General features: G+C 30.9%; 1 protein-coding gene across 1 annotated transcript in view; it reads left to right on the forward strand.

The window, feature by feature from the left end:
* Positions 1 to 16563, forward strand: part of TMEM65 (transmembrane protein 65) — a 52757-nt gene extending 36194 nt beyond the window's left edge. The window contains exons 2-7 of the mRNA XM_069466012.1: positions 2375 to 2419; positions 5394 to 5461; positions 10323 to 10377; positions 11236 to 11278; positions 13106 to 13211; positions 16413 to 16563. Of these exons, the coding sequence (XP_069322113.1) occupies positions 2375 to 2419; positions 5394 to 5461; positions 10323 to 10377; positions 11236 to 11278; positions 13106 to 13211; positions 16413 to 16514 (419 nt within the window). The 3' untranslated portion in view covers positions 16515 to 16563. The remainder of the gene's footprint in view (positions 1 to 2374; positions 2420 to 5393; positions 5462 to 10322; positions 10378 to 11235; positions 11279 to 13105; positions 13212 to 16412) is intronic.
* The last annotated feature ends 202 nt before the right edge of the window (positions 16564 to 16765 follow it).

The raw sequence follows: 16765 nt of genomic DNA on the forward strand, positions 1-16765 counted from the left end.
GTATAATGTGTGTGCACACATGCGCGCGCGCGCGCGCACACACACACACACACACACAGAGTAATGAAAAGAACTGGTGGTTTGTTTTTTTTTTAACTCCATAATCTAATTAAGAAAACATTAGAGTAGAACACATTTCTAATACAAGTGTAGGTAGTGTACAATGTGTCAAAAGAAAATTATTAAAGTCAAGATATATATGTGAGGAAATAAAGCTTCTGGGGTTTATTGTGACTGTTTCCAGGGATGTTATATTAGCAACAATTGCATTTTAAAACCTGTATAGATTGCTGAAACCTTGGACTTAGTTTCAAGTTCTATTGTATATTGTGCAGCTATTTTTTTTTTTTTACTTCTGATGTGTTTGTTTTAATTCAGTTAATATAATAAAAAAATAACTTCTGATTTAAAACATTTTGATGGACACTTTCCAATAAAATTTCCACTTTCTAGGAAATGTTCCTTTCATGATTCCTCTTATAACTCCTTAGGTTCTTTGTGAAGCAGGAGGCAGAATCTGTGCTTTGATTTTACTTTCATCTCTGTGCCAGAGGTTTTCCTCCCTGCTCTAACTCCTTTATTTTGTATTTTTTTCTCTTGACATTTTTTCATTGCCTTTAACTTTTAATCTTTATGTGTAGTAGGAAAGAAAGATTAGGAATATTGATTACATTATGTGATTTTTTTTTTCCCTCTTTACTACTACACATTTTCCATTTGCCTAGCCCTTATCCTTTCTTCTTAGGCATTATAGAATATCTTTAATACTTTGCTCAATGTGTTGGGAATTTGAAGAAGTAAAAAGCAAGGACTGTGTATACTCTCATTCTATTGGGAAGGTCCTGCTTGTTGAATTTTTAGGTATTTCAAGATGTTCCAGTCAACTGACAAGGACTTCTCCTCACAGTGTCAGAACTGTAGTGATGATGAGAGTAATGCAACTAACAAATAGTTCTGGTATGTAACCACTTTTGCATGTTTACTTCACCAGAAAATTCTCTGGAGTATAGTGGTATCCTGTATTCCTAGTTAGAAATTTAGAAAACCATTTGCATGCTTTCAAAGTAGATTTTGAGTTAATGGTGCTAATCAAAGAATGGAGAATATTTTAATCAGATGTGAAATTCTACAAAGATTAGTGTATCTTCATTTCTTAACTCCTCTAAAAAAGGAAAAACAAAACTTAAACCTGCGTTCTTAGAACTTTCTGAATACCATGATAGTTGATTAAACTCTAGGTTTTAGTATATTTCTTATTGTAAAGCCATTATGGTACTATGTGCTTTTTAAGTAAAATACCAGTCACAAATACAGACCATATTCCTTTTTTATATAGATTATCCATGGAGATTTATTTGCTTTCATACTAAATTCTTTAGTTCTTATGTTGTCATAAATTATAAATAAATATTTCAGAAGATGTATATCCAGTTTGTAATGTGTTTCCTTGGAAAATCTGTTTGTACTAAATCTTTAGAGTAGAGTGATCCATTATGTGGGTTCTTATCTATATGTCATCAGTTAATTCTGTTGGATTGGTTGATGATAAAGAAGGTAGAATTCTCTACCTCTTTACCATAGTTAACTGTTGTACTTATACAAATGGTGAGATGGTTATTTTTATGAGATTAGATAGGTTGCTTCTTGTAATAATTATTAATTTTTAGATATAATGATGACATTTAAAGATACTCTGCTTTACTTGAGAAAACTTTGTATGTTTATGACATGTATTATAAATAGTATATTGTTACTTGTGATTTTGAATAATACCCTACTTTTTTTTTCATTTTATTGTATAGAATATTATCCAGGAATATAGATTTCAAAAAATTTTTAGTATGTTATCAGTGGAGATTAAGGAGCAGAACACAATCCAGTGAAGTCACTGTAATTAATAGTTGCTCTAAAAATTTTTTTTCTTCTTTTTAAAGGATATTTAGGTCTATTTGAATATTCCTTTTTTCCACTATCAATGATGTTTGTTTGTGTGCATATATTTCTTAAGTCATCTAGGGTTGCCATCTTAAATAAGAGAATCTATATTTCTGAAGTGTTCCTCTACTATAATTAATGTAAACAGGATCATTATATAGATGTAAGAACTTTTAAAAAAAATAAAAAACAAACGATTTACCTAGGGCTACAGAGTCCATGGTAGGCTTGTGACTAAGCTCAGTTTTGTTTGCTTGCCTTGTGATTTAATCCATACCAATTAATATTTTCTGTATGGATAACTGGTCTATTAACCTAAAGAGAATTTATGAATAAACTTTGATATTCTCCCACTTTGTAAATCTGCTGGTATTTTCTTCATTGCAAAATCTTGCTATAGTAACTAATTCTTGCCCCACACCCTTTTTTTCCCCTTTAGAAAAATTGGAAGCTCTACCACCCACCCCAGGACAGCTGAGATATGGTAATGATTCTATAATTGTTAAATATGTGTGCATTTGTCTTTTGGACTTGAAATAACTGTGTCATTCATTGATGGCACAGAAGAGTCAACAATTAAATCTTTCCAGATAGAGTGGATTATTTTGTTCATTATGTTGAAGCACAAAGTTTAATATACTTGGCTTAAGATATAACACAAAATTACAGAATATCTAATATTGTTAAAATATTACCATTTATAAATAGAATTATACTTACGATAGAAGTTTTCTTAATTCCCAGGGAAAAGGATGTATTTAGTTTGAATTTATGTTGGATAACTGCAGAATTAGAATTTCTAGGCTCAGGGTTAGGTTGAACTGTTCTCTGGTGGAGAAAATACTTCCAGCTGGCTGTTTGTAAGAAAGAATGAAAAAAGTAAAGTTCATTTAAAACCACCAGGAAGAAGAACCTTATACAGTGCTGCTGGTGCCTTTTCTTTGCTTTGGATGGGAATAAATATTCAAGGACTAACATTGGAATAATGTAAAACAATTTGGGATCTTATTATAAAGACAATGGAAGAAGGGAATTGCTTAACAGTGTAGTGAATTTGAATAGGTTGGAAATTAAAGATAAATATTAAATGTGATTTGCTGACAACTGCTGAGTTATAAAATAGTGTTTCCCAAAGGAAATTGAAGAAATCACAAATTAGCAGGAGATCATTACATACTGTAGAGCAAATTTATACAATTTAAAGAAGACTATTTAGTAGCCTGTTCTTTTTTCTCTCACAGGTAGAATGTAATTTATATTAGAAATTAGTAACTCTCGTCATAGAAAAACAATTTAAGAATTCTTTAAAACTCCTTTTCTCAAGTAATGTTTCCTTATTCTACCAGTTCAGATTCTTACAATCTATATCCATAACACTATTATCATTTTTTGTAAGTCATATTGAAAGTAACTATTTACAGGGCTGTGTCATCATACCTCACACTCCTTGAGGGCTGGGAACCAAGTTTATCTTCGTATCCTAAGTGCCCATTGGAGTGCCCAGTACATATTTACTTTAACTTTTTGAAAAATTATTTTGTTTTCCTTTGGATTAAAATAAATATTTATTTATAGGACACAGTTATTTGGGTATAAACATTAAAAACATAGTATATCTTATAGTCCAAAGTGATTATTGTAGCAGTATGCCATTTTTACTGACCAAGTTCCTAGGATAGCTATTAGTGTAATCTTAATTTTATGGCCCAAACACCTAATTTTAAGATATTTGTAACTGGCCAATTTTAGAAATGCCATCAAATAAATTCCAAAATACTAAGTGATTCCAACTGGTTTCTTCATTACTTTGCCATCCTTAAGTAGCTTTCTTGTCTATGTTTCATTTAGTGAATTTTAAAAATTTCATTATACTCTTTTAACCTATAAAATTTGTATTTTGTATAGGTTTTAAAATCTGCTTCTTATAAAATTTTGAATGTTCAGTTAGGCAATAAGTCAAAGAACTAAGGGTAGACTCTTTAAATGAAAATTCCCATTTCATTAACGTGCTATTTGATTTTTATCATCTTTAATAGCTTTTAAAATAATATTCTTTGTAATTAAAGATGTTGCCCTTGATCTTGGACATTCTTACTTAAAAACAAGAAGGAATCTGAAATGACCTATTATATACCTATTATGTACTGTTTTATGTAATATTGTGTAACTATATTACATATAGTATATATTATTATATTGTATATGCTATTATTATTTTCCCATGATCTTAGTCTTTGATAGTGGTTGTAAAAGTGCTTTTTTTTTTTTTAACTGTTTATTAGCCTTCCCTGATTGGTATAAAACTCAATATAATAATATCAAACTTTTATAACTTCTGGATTATGTTAATTATGCTTTTTATGGACTTAACTGCATTAAAAGAAAAAAGACTCTAAAATCAGTGAACACATATAATAACCAATTGGTTTTAAGGGACTATTTTTTTTGATATAGTATAAAACTCAGGATTTTAATGTTTGTTGAAAAAAGTCCTCAGTTGAACTGATGTTGACTATACCTGGGCAATTTTATAGATTAATTAGAATAAAGTCTTTTCCCTATTCCCAGCTTTTAATCTGTTTCACAGTCTGCCTTCAATTCTCTCAATTGGGAATTCTTTTCCTTTCCAGGTTAGTGGTCCTCAACTTAATTATTATTTATTGAGCATCTACTATGCCCTGGCCATTCCCCTAAAGATGTAAATATGAAAAAAATAAGGCTAAATGTATAAAAACATATAGGCATTAGTTCTTCCTAGTTACACTTCTAATAGATCATTCAGATTATGTACCAGCTAGATGAGATAAGGTGTGCCTTTGGTAGGAAGGGATGAAATTACAGTTCAATTTAAATCAAATATGATAATTTATAGTTTACAGTAGCATTTAGGGATGTTGATGAATTGTGAGGGGGAAAAAGGCTGCACATAGATGTCTAATATAGATGAGGTAATCACCTTTTTCTAACATTTCCTTAAAAAAATTGATTAGTAAGTAAAAGCAACCAAATAGCTTCCCTGAAATTTGATTTAGTGCATTTTTCATTATTTCTCATACAGAGATTAATTTTATGATATCAGTCTCTAGGCATAGGAGAAAAAGAGATTGATGTCAATAGCAATTAATCAGGTAAAATATGGTACTCCTATACGTTTACTAATTTGTTCTGCTGTTAACTGTATATATATTTGTGTGTGTGTTGCCAGTAAGAAAACACAAGAGCCTAACACAATTATTTTTAAATGTTATGTATTTTTTTTTATTTGTTTTGTTTTTTCCAGTATAGCTTCTGCCAGTTAAACTTATAGCAGTAGCAGGATCTGTTGGCTCTGGGAAATGAAAAGCAAATTTTAAAGCTTATCAAGTCTATTTAGGAGACTTTGATTATATGGTCTATTTTTGTCATTTTAAAGTTATGGAAATTTTAAAATATATTTTTCTGTTTTTGATGTTTTTCAGTATTCATCCACAATGCGATACCTTTCATAGGGTTTGGCTTTTTGGATAATGCAATTATGATTGTTGCAGTAAGTTCTTTCTCTCACTGCTTCTGTTTTGAGTTATGAAGAAAATAATGTGGTCCACATTTTCCTAATAATTTGCACATTATAACTATTAAGTTTTAATTAACAATGAACAAAGCTATTTTTATTATATTTTAAGTTAATTATTAATAGAGTATAGCTTAATTTTAAGGCATGGTATATATTAATCACTATCATTTTTGGTAAAGCATTTAGACAGTCTTGGTAAAAGCATTTAGACCAAACTTTCAGGATCTATATTATGCTGTTCTAGTTTTCTGATTAAAGAAAAAAGTATGTAAAATTTTCTGATGTTCTTTAATTGTCTTGGCAATTATCATATATAGATTATTTGATTAGTTCATTGTTCAATTTTCCCATGTAAAAATGTTTTAAAGGGTGTTTTGATACAGTCTACACTTCAGTCTAGATATTTAACCCAAAGATGTCGTAAGTTTCGATTCAGAACACTGAATTTATTCCTCTTTTGCCTTTGTTCCATTGTGGTGTTAAGAAAAAAAAAGTTCCCCTTTGCTATGGTCATTTTAATGTAAAGGTTCTCCTTAAAAGTGTTGTTTAATCTCAAGAATGGCTGATTTATTTGTCTTACTATTATATAACACCTTTTGTTAATGGATACCAGTATTGGGTTCATATTCTAAGGTCTAATAGATCCATGATTAAAATGCAATTCTTTTAAAGCTGCCCAGTGCTCTACCCACTTTCAAGAACACATCAGGTTTTAACTACAACTTAAAAATTTATAATAATTGGGTTTTCATTACAATTAGATTTCATTTACACTAACTATTTAAATAATCTAGCCAACTCAGATTTTAGTAGTTTCAGAAAAGGCAATGTGGTTCTAAATAGTTGAATAAGTTTCTCACATTCACAGATATATAAATTGGGTAGTTTTCTTATATGCATATTAGAAAAATGCCATAATCAGTCAAAAAACTATCCACTTCTCTCTTATTTTGTCCAAGTAAAATGAGTTGATCATAGTCCAGTTAAGAAGGCAATTATTGACTTTCAATACATATTTTTTGAGTACTCGATGTGAAGTTATTCTTTTCAGATATTAGTAAGTGGGTTGAAGGGCTATTACTTGTATTCTGGGAGGAGAAAAATGTATCAAATACTTTGGATACCAATTTTTGAGTTCTCAGGTGGGGGTCTTTATTTAAAGTCATTTGAGAACATCGCAATGCTTCATAACTAGAAACTTATTCTGAATTAGGACTCAGAGTTTATTGTCAGCTTCACTGACTCTAACTTTTTAAAAAATTCTATAAATGATAGCTATAGTATAGGAGACTGCTCAAAAAAAGCCTTGAATGATCTTAGGATTATTGAATGTGAGAAAACTATATATGACAGAATCAACCTTTTTTTTTTTTTTTTTTTTTTTTTTTGGTGTTTTGGAGATCTTATGTACTACAAATCAACAAATAGAAGGCTTGGTTTCAAAATAGGAATAAAAAAGTAATTTACATTGTATAGGTTATAAAGTTTACTTAAGGAATATCTAAAATCAGTTCATTCAAGAATGGTTTGTTTGCTGTATAGTCTAGCCATATGTCTGAATTGGCAAGGATCAGATATCCAGAAAGTCCGGTCATTTTCCTGGTTGAGGAGATGCACAGGGTTCACACAGCAGGAAGGTACTCTGTATGTGAACAGTCACAGAAGATGCTCTAGCATGTGCACACACAACTTGAAGGTGATAAGCACCATTGCAGAATTCTTTCGTGCAGTAGTCAGGAAAGACCAGATTTTTAAAGGTTGACACAAATTAAATGAGTGGCCCTAAAATATAATTTTACAATGCTAATTTTTGACTGATTATGGTATTTTTCTAATATGCATATAGCAATACAATTGTCCAATTTATATATCTGTGAGTGTAAGAAACTTACTCAACTATTTAGAACCACACTGTCTTTTCTGAAACTACTAAAATCTGAGTTGGCTAGATTATTTAAATAGTTAATGTAAATCAGATCTAATTGTAATGAAAACCCCATTATGATGAACTTATAAGCTATGGTTAAGACTTGATGTGTTCTTGAATAGATTTTCTGAATTAAAGCTTCTCTATGAGAAATATTTCTTCCAATTTTACACAATTTCACTCAACATGTTAGATTCTCTTTATTGACAGCACCTACCTATACCACTGTCTTAATAACCATTTGTTTTCACCTCAATAGGGCAGCCTTAGATATTCAAATGCTGAAACATTATCCTTTGCTACAGAGAAGTGATTAGATGATATATTTTGCAAAAGGAGGGATGTATGGAGATTTTGAAGAGAGATCAGAGTAGAGAAACTGGATAGCTTCTTAGATCCTTCAAAAGACCTTCACAGTATGGTCTTTTCATTTCTTTGAGGTAAATACCTAAAGTAACATATCTTTTTACTTTAAACATTACTTTTACATTTACATTTAAACATTACTTTTACATTTACAAACTTTACATTTAAACATATCTAGGTTTAAATACAGCTACCAAACAAAACCAAACCCCCATGGTCTAGATTCAAATTTTTGTAGTATTGTCCACCATATTGTGTTACCCAGGTCTGTGCCTCATTATTAGTATAACTGAGTGTGCACTGTTTTTCTGGGCCTGAAGTGGTTAACTCCATTTTACGAGTTAGTAATACTTTTTATTAATGATGCTTGTTACTCTGTTTCTATTGAAATCCAGCTTCAGGGACTTACCACCAGTTTTTATTTATATAGTACTGAAATAAATGTTCAAACCACTGACTTCAATACCTGATTAAGAGTTTGTAATAGACTGCTAGCAGAGACTAAACCGCATAAATAATATAACTGTAGAATCTGTGGAAAGGGAAATAAGTGACTATTATTTTAAGAATATTTTTCACCTTTTAATTTTTTTTAAATGCCGATTGCCTCCTCACATTGTGGGACGGCTATGACTGTTTTAATGTAGTAAGTTAAGGAGATAATTGATTCTTTTTTTCTCTTGTCCCATAGACATTTGGTGTTTTCCTCCTTCTGTTAGGTGTACTCTCCTGGCTACTACCCTAGTTATAGTCATAAAAACAAGTTCCTGTGTAACTGCTTACAGTAGATTTGACCTTTATGTTGGCTGCTAATCATACTAAGCCTTTGGTTTCTTAATTTTTTATTATATTTTTATATTATTGGTTTGCTTTTTATAACTTATATTTTAGTGGTTGTTTTGGATTACTTTTCTTACAATTTAATTAGGATAGAATTTATTAGAATTCTAGAGTAGATTAATTGTGTGAAGATGATGAACCTGGTATAACTTCAAGACAACTAGTATTGGATTTATTTATAACTTCTACCTTGCCTGTTAACACCAAATTTAATGTAACTATGGGACACAGTAAAGAAGTGAGTAGTTCATTGTCCTCAAACCATTTTTGACCTAATATGGGGCTTTTATGCTGTTATAAGGACCTTGAAGTATCTTAAATTTAACCAATGATTAAGCACTTAAATACTTGTTAAGTATATGTATTACAAAGAGATTCTTCTTGGGTCATTGCCAGTGATTTGTTGCTGGTAAAGATGCTGTATTTATTTATTATATTAATAGACTGTAGCTATTAGGTCCCTCTCTTCTATATTGGTTCTCCAGGTTTTTTTGCATTCATATGTAAAGGTACACATCTTCATTCTTTTTCTCTGTGCCTGTTTTTTTCCTCTTCTTTCTCTCTTTTTCTTGTCCTAAAATCTATTTTTGGGGGTTCATTTACAACCTTGTTTTTAATTTTTGTACATCAGACCAAAAGACTTTTGGACTTTTGTGCATCAGGCTCTTTGGTCCATATTCAGCAAGAATTATATCTTAAAGGGATGGAACCAAAAGTCCTTGGGGAAAGGAAATTGAGGAAACTGTAACCTAGCTTCTTTTCAGTTTTATAAATAATTGATAAATAATGCAATATTTCTACATAACAGGACATTCTTTTTTCTTCCTCCACAAGTATCATTGAGATTTGAAGATTTTTTAGAAATTTTTAAGCGTCAGTATTCAAGAGAGCTCTTGAAAATTAAATACACTTATGACAGCATTGCTCAGGAATTAGAACTGAATTAACTCAATAGATCCTAGGATTTCTTCTTTATTCTATGTAGTAACCCATTAAAATAGTTTAATCTTCAGTTCCTTATCTTTGAAGTGAAAGTAAAAATGTGAACCCCTTTTCTTCAGAGGAATGATGATATAGAGGTAGAAATTTTAAACTCTCTCAATAAATAAATTAAGTGGAAATATAGTGGAGCCTCATTTTTACTATAAATCTATTGTACTGAATGCTTTTGGTGCTTATAAATGAGTCATACAGTTTCACTACTTATTTAATGGCTGAAGAACTAAGTGTTATATAGATAATTTGACAAACCCCAGTTTCCCTAGAAATTGGTTTGGTCTGTCTTTTTAATCGTTTGTTAGAGTAAATAACATTAATATAGATCTATCATTCAGAATTTAAAATTGTGTGAGTTAATCTTTGTGTTCAGAGAGCTTTATGCATCTTTCTCTGTGATAGGAATGTAGAAATTCTAGACTCTTGATGAATTGCATTTCTATATGTATTGCTATTTTTATTTTTATAAAAGCCTAATTTTAATAGATAAAATGTTATTGATGTTATTTCTGTATGAATGCATATATTTAGTAATGAAGTGAATTGACTACATTATATTAATATATGCATATTTAATGTATTTAACTTTGTAGCACTAACATGTAGATTTAACTATTTTATCTGTTCTTATTAATGGTTTGCTATTCTTTTATAGTCACTTCAGCTTTAATTTTTAAGATTAATTTCTGTATAATCATTTTTTAGGGAACCCATATTGAGATGTCTATTGGAATTATTTTGGGGATTTCAACTATGGCAGGTATTTAATAATAGTAAATGTTATTATTCCATTGTCTGTCTATTTATAAAACATTTCAGTAGGTTAGGTTTAGAAGAGAATAAATTATTTGAATGAGTTTATTCATTGAATTGTCTATTAGTTTATCTCCTTAATCCTATTCTTCTAATTCTTAGTTTAGTGTATGTAGCACTTTCTTTTTCTGAGAAATTTTAGGTGCTTTGTGTTACTTAATGAGTAACAATAGTCTGCTATATTGACTATGTTAAAACAAGTTTTTCTGGTAATTCAGTGTTACCCTCAAACCTTTCTATCTCTTGTCTCTATTAAATTAATTTTCCAGTTGGGCAGAAAAAAATCAAAGAAGGAAATATGAGATTTAAAAAGCTATCTTTCTCTCCCCCATTTACCACTCTGTCTTCATCAAGGTGAAATTTGGGGATGGTTCTTTGTTGCGTTTATTGTATACAAAGCATGAGGTAGGGTTAATGAAATAAATATTTCTTCTTGATTTTCTTAAATTTCAGAGCATATGGCTCTACTCATTAACTTCTAAATATACTTAAATATTATATGAAAGATATAACTAAAAAATATCGTACAGGTGTTTTAATATTGAAAACCAAATGGAAATTGGCTGCCATAAGTGAAACAAACACACTACTTCATGGGGGTAGAATATTATAATTTCAGAATTGTGTTCTATTTTGAAATCTTTAAATTAAGCGTTATCCAATGAGTTACTTTGGATATAGTTGTTAAAATTTGCGAAATGTGAGAACTCTTCCAGACCAGTGCTTTATTGATTACATAGTGATGTATTAGAATGATTTTTCTGACTTATGTAACAATCCATGTGCCTGTTTTTCAAATTTTTAGCTGCTGCTCTGGGAAATCTTGTGTCAGATTTAGCTGGACTTGGGTAGGTTCATTTATTTATCCGCTTACTCTTCCTTTTCTCCATTTTCCTTTAATTGGGAAACATAAAAAAGGGATACTTATTTTACTTTGTGTTCTGGAATTAATTTTTAAATTTAGTATTTCTAAATCAATGGTACTAAATCTTTGGTGTGCATCAAATATAAACACCTGGGTTGTACCCCAGTCATACAGAATTAGTGTCTCTGGTGAGGGGGCCCTGGCATTTGTGTTTAATAATTTTCATGAGTGATTCTAATAGATGCAAAAATTTATTCTAAAACTACTATAATGTAAGCAAATGGAATTTAAATTTTCTGAAGGACTTATATATATATTTGTAGACATCTCCAGGAATAAGACAGGATTAAAAGCAAGAATGCCTGTTTTACCTCACTGTCCTTCCAGGAAGCCCAAAGATAAGGGATGTGGCTCAGATTTGAGGATACTGACTGAGCATGTTTTCTGAGAGTGGAACTTTCAAAGGAAATAAATACCAAAGCGTATATGGGTTTGCTGTCTTTTTTTCATGTGGCAGGAATGATGAGACAAACTGAGGATGTCTACTTAGAAAAGGCCAGCTCTTTCTGTCTTTTTCTCTTTACATTTTCTCTTCCAAGTGCCAGATGGCCTTGGCTGCTTCCTGAGCTTGAGGACAGCTGGGGAATATAAATTCGACAAAGTTGACATTAATTATTACAATAAACATGCTCTTTCTTGCTCTGTCTTTGATTTTGTTTCTTCCTTCCATGGCTCATTTGAGTGGTAGATTTTGAGATTTGGGTTTGTGCTTAGCCCTATGGTATAGGCAAAGAGAGCTTTATAAGTGATCTAACCTTCTATATTAGACTTTTGCACTGGAGTTTGAGGCCAAAGCCCCTGTTAAAAACAAAGTTTCTGAGTTTTAGTTCCATGGCAGGAATTTCATATTCTTAGAATTCCTGTCGTAAATCTATCATGATATCACCTCTTAAACATTCTACTTCCCAGTTTCCAACACTAAGGTAATTAATAATATCATAGCTACTATATAGCTTTCTGTTATGTTTAGTAGAACCAAATGATCTAATAGATTTTAAAGCCATTTAGTTTTAGATTGTATCATAAAACAATTATTTTTGATTAGAGATGAAGACTTTGATGGGAGTCATTATATTTAAGAACTATTTCTCCTCTGCCCTTTTTTTTTGGTATCATTAAATAACAAATACCACATTTTATGGATTCTTAGATGCACATTCTTAATGTATTCTTAATATATCTGATAGCGGAGTTATAGTTGATAGTATATGCATAGCGTAATTGGCAAATTTTTTTGTTTCTTACAGTTCATAAAGTAAGATTGTATCCAATAAATGATGGCAACTTAGAACTATTAAAATACTTGAGATTAGCCTGAAAATTCTTGGCTATTTTTCTTAGTTTACCAATCTGATGAATTTTGGAAACTTTTGCTTTCTGGTAACAGTTATTAATTTATATTGTATGTTAAAATGCTTTATTCTAGATTTGGAATAAATGCAGAAATTATAATCCTTTGTTAAAATGTTTTATATATCTTAAATTATTCTTTTTAAAGTAATAATAGAGAATAATTGCTCAAAGTCAATTTATCTTTTATTAAATATGTTAATATGAAAATATTTTTAAATAATATATTTATACACAATAAAAATTAAAAGTTTAAAAATATTTGCATGTTTCTAGAGTGCTAATAAGTACAGGTATAAAATTATTTTGTTTCTCTTTGTAATAATTAGTTTTTTACTATCTGAGGACATTTGCATGGTCTTTTTGAAAACTTCTATTCTGTCCTCTTGTTTTTTTAAAGACTTGCAGGCTATGTTGAAGCTTTGGCTTCCAGGTTAGGCCTGTCAATTCCTGATCTCACACCAAAGCAAGTTGATATGTGGCAAACACGTGTTAGTACACATTTGGTAAGTAATTTATATGGTTTATGATAATGAATTTGGGTAGCCAGAGCAGGACCCTGTATAGTTCAAGCCCTTGAAAAAGTTGAGGCTAAAGTTGATTTGAATGGCGTTATTAACAAAAATTGTCTAGGCTTTTGCAATTTTCTGAAGAACAGTACTTTGTTCATTGACTCCTTATTTTTTGTAGGTATACTTGATTTTTAAAAAAATCTTTATACAATTCACTTAATATTAAGAAGCATCTGTTATGTGTTAGAGACTGAAGGACATAAAATGAATAATCAATTATAGTTATCCTTGAGGAACTTGTTTAGGTGTAGAACCAGACGTGTAAACAAGTTATAATTTAATATGACATATGCAGTAATAGAATTATGTGCAAGATATAACAATGGTACAAGTAAGGGAATTAATACTTTGGGGGGAGAAATTTCTTTTGGTGGGGAGATTTCTTGGTGATTATTGGATCTAATCTGATTTTTGAATTATTGATGAGACATTCACTAGATGAATGAGAGAATTCTAGCTAGCAAGTGAAGAAGTAAGCATGGATCAGACAGGAAGGGCATTGTATGTGCTATGCTAAGGAGCTTGAGCCTCATATCTAAGTAATGGGTAGTCAATAAAGAGTTTTAAATAGGAAGGAAATTTGATGGATCATGTTGTTACTAAATAAGTCAAGACAAAATGGGAAGAACAAGTTTATAAAGGAAGGTAATGAGTTCTGCTTTAGACACATTGAATCTGAGATGCCAGTAGGACATTCAAGTGGTGACACCTAGTAGGCATTTGAATTAAAGGTCAAGAGTTAGAGAAGTCTGAATTAGAGATGATGGATATTGTTATTCATTCATTCAACAAATATTTATTGTTTACCTACTCTATGTAGATCTAAGAGTTTTGAATACATTGGTTAATAAAACAAGATTTTTTTTTTCTGGTTGATCTTATATTCTAGCAGCAGCAAGATAGACAATAAACAAATCTTATAAGTAAAAATATTTAGTATATTAGAAGTTCATAAGTGTATGGAAATAAAAAGAGAAAGCAGAGGCAAAAAAGGTTGGGAATGCTAGAATGGAGGCAGATTAAAGTTTTAAATAGGAAGATCACTGTAGGCCTCACTGAAAAGGTAGGTATTAGTTAAAACCATGGGAGAAGATGAGATTGTATGGGGCAGTGGTTCTCCAAATGTGGTGCCAGGACAAGCAGGATAAACACTATCTGGGAACTTATTAGAAATGCAAATTCTCTTAGACCTACCTATTGTTATATAAAAAATTACATAGCGGCTTAAAACAACACAAATTTATTTTATCTCATTTTCTGTGGGTTAGGAGACCAGGCATAGCTTAGATGAGTCCTCTGGAAGGCTGCAGTCAGTGTCTAACTGGGACTTGGTTCTTGTCTGGAGGCTCAACTAGTGATGGATCTGCTTCCAGGCTCACTCAGGTTTTTGGCAAATTAATTTCCTTGTGGCTATGAGGGATCCAGCTTCTGGCTTACTGTTGGCCAGAGGCTGCTCTCATCTCCTAGAGGCCTCCCTCACCACCTAGAGCTCACTTCCAGTTCCTTGCCATGTGGTCCTCTCATTAGGCCCTCACCACATGGCAGCTTGCTTCTTCAGAGCCAGCAAAGGAGAAAGAGAAGGGGTCTGCTGGCAAGATGGAATCTTTAGGTAATGCAATATAATCACAGAGCAACATCCCATCATCACCTTTCCTATTGTTAGAAGCAAGTTTGAGCTTCCTACCCACACTCAAGGGGAAGAGAGAATGCAAAGGCTTAAATACCAGCAGGAAGGGGTCATGGGGGGACACCTTAAAAATCTGTCTGCTGCAGATGTACAGAATCAGAAATGCTGGAGATGGGGCCCACGATTTGTATTTTAAATCTGCTCCACTCTAAAAGTTGAGAACTATTGGTCCAGAGGGAATGTGCAGAATTAACCCTAGAGAATGCCTAAGAGCTCATGGTCTTGCAAAGAAAAAGTTTTAGGAACCAATGAATGATAATCAGTTTCTCTTGATATAAAGAAATCAAGTAAGGTTTCTGAGAAACTTTTTTGGATTTGATACATTGGTGGTTATTTCTGAGTAATTTCCATGGACTTAATGGGAGAGGAAAAATCAAATGGCAATGGATTGAAACGTATTAATAGGAGATGAGGAAGAAGAGTAAAATATAAAGTTAATGTATTTAAATTCAGTTAGACTGAATTTGTTTTAGTGAAGATATTGAAATGAATTTCTTTGTTGGAAGTAAATAGAAATGAAAAATATCCATATAGAGCATAGAAATATGAACATAGGTACGATGGAATTAAATTCATCACTCATCACTTTAAATGTCTAACACAAAATTTTTAAACTAAGGACAGATGTTCCTAAACAGAGCATTTTGGATTTTACACCATAATACTTTGTACTTTAATCACTTATGTTAAACAATATTGAAGTTCTTTGTTATAGATACTATTTATAGTTTTGAGACTTTTGTTGCTTTTGAGTTGCCAATGGTGGTAGTTAGTCGTTATTTTTCTTAAAGGAGAATATTTGGATTATTTTTTTGTATCAGAAATCTCTAATAATTACTGCCTTTTAAAATATGAGTAATAGAAGGATCACTACCATATTGAGGAAGTGTTTAGTTTTCAATTGAAACATAGGAAGAATGTGTGCAAACAAAATGAGCACCAATTTGCTTATTTTCATTATATTTGGAAAAGAGTTTATTATAACGTGTGGCAGTTGGAGGTAGAGTGATGTAGAAAACAAAGGTAAGTTTACATAATGGTTATATCTACCTATATTTAGGCATACACATGGATAAATATTGAAAAGGAATATGTACGAAGGATGGCAAATCCAAATACATTGAGAGTAGTTGGTAGGATTTTTTTCCTGCCTTCCTATCTTCTGGCATTAAAATATATGTACAATTTTTTTAAAATTTTTTTTCTATTTGAATATTTCTCTGTTATTTTTATAGCAAAAATTTTCTAATTCTTTGAATTTCAAATATTATGTTTTATAATATTTTGGTAGCATATTTTTATATTTAAGTTACAATGATCAAAAGAAATGCAGTCACAGTTGAATTTTATAGTATATAGTAATTGTCTATTATCATAAATACTTAAGCAAGGATACCTCTTTCAGATATAAAGTAACTTTTAAAAAATGTTCTCTTTTGTTTCCTTAGGGCAAAGCTGTTGGGGTGACTATTGGCTGCATTCTAGGAATGTTTCCTTTGATTTTCTTGGGAGGAGGTGAAGAAGATGAAAAACTGGAAAAGAAAAATTAATCTTAGAATACCTATAAAATGATGTAAACTAATGTACCTCAGTTATTAAAATATGCTGTCACAACATTTAGGAATTAAGACAGTAACAGTGTATAGATATGGGATCAAATAATTCAGCATGTATTATGGAAAACACTAACTTATTGTGGCTTGATCTTCTTAGGACATCTTTTTTAAACAAATGTTTACTATCATTTTGTGTAAATTGTTGAAATGCTTTTTCATCAGTGGCAGTCAACATTTTATTTTTT

This window comes from Eulemur rufifrons, chromosome 3 (assembly GCF_041146395.1).
Source record: "Eulemur rufifrons isolate Redbay chromosome 3, OSU_ERuf_1, whole genome shotgun sequence".
NCBI lineage: Eukaryota > Metazoa > Chordata > Mammalia > Primates > Lemuridae > Eulemur > Eulemur rufifrons.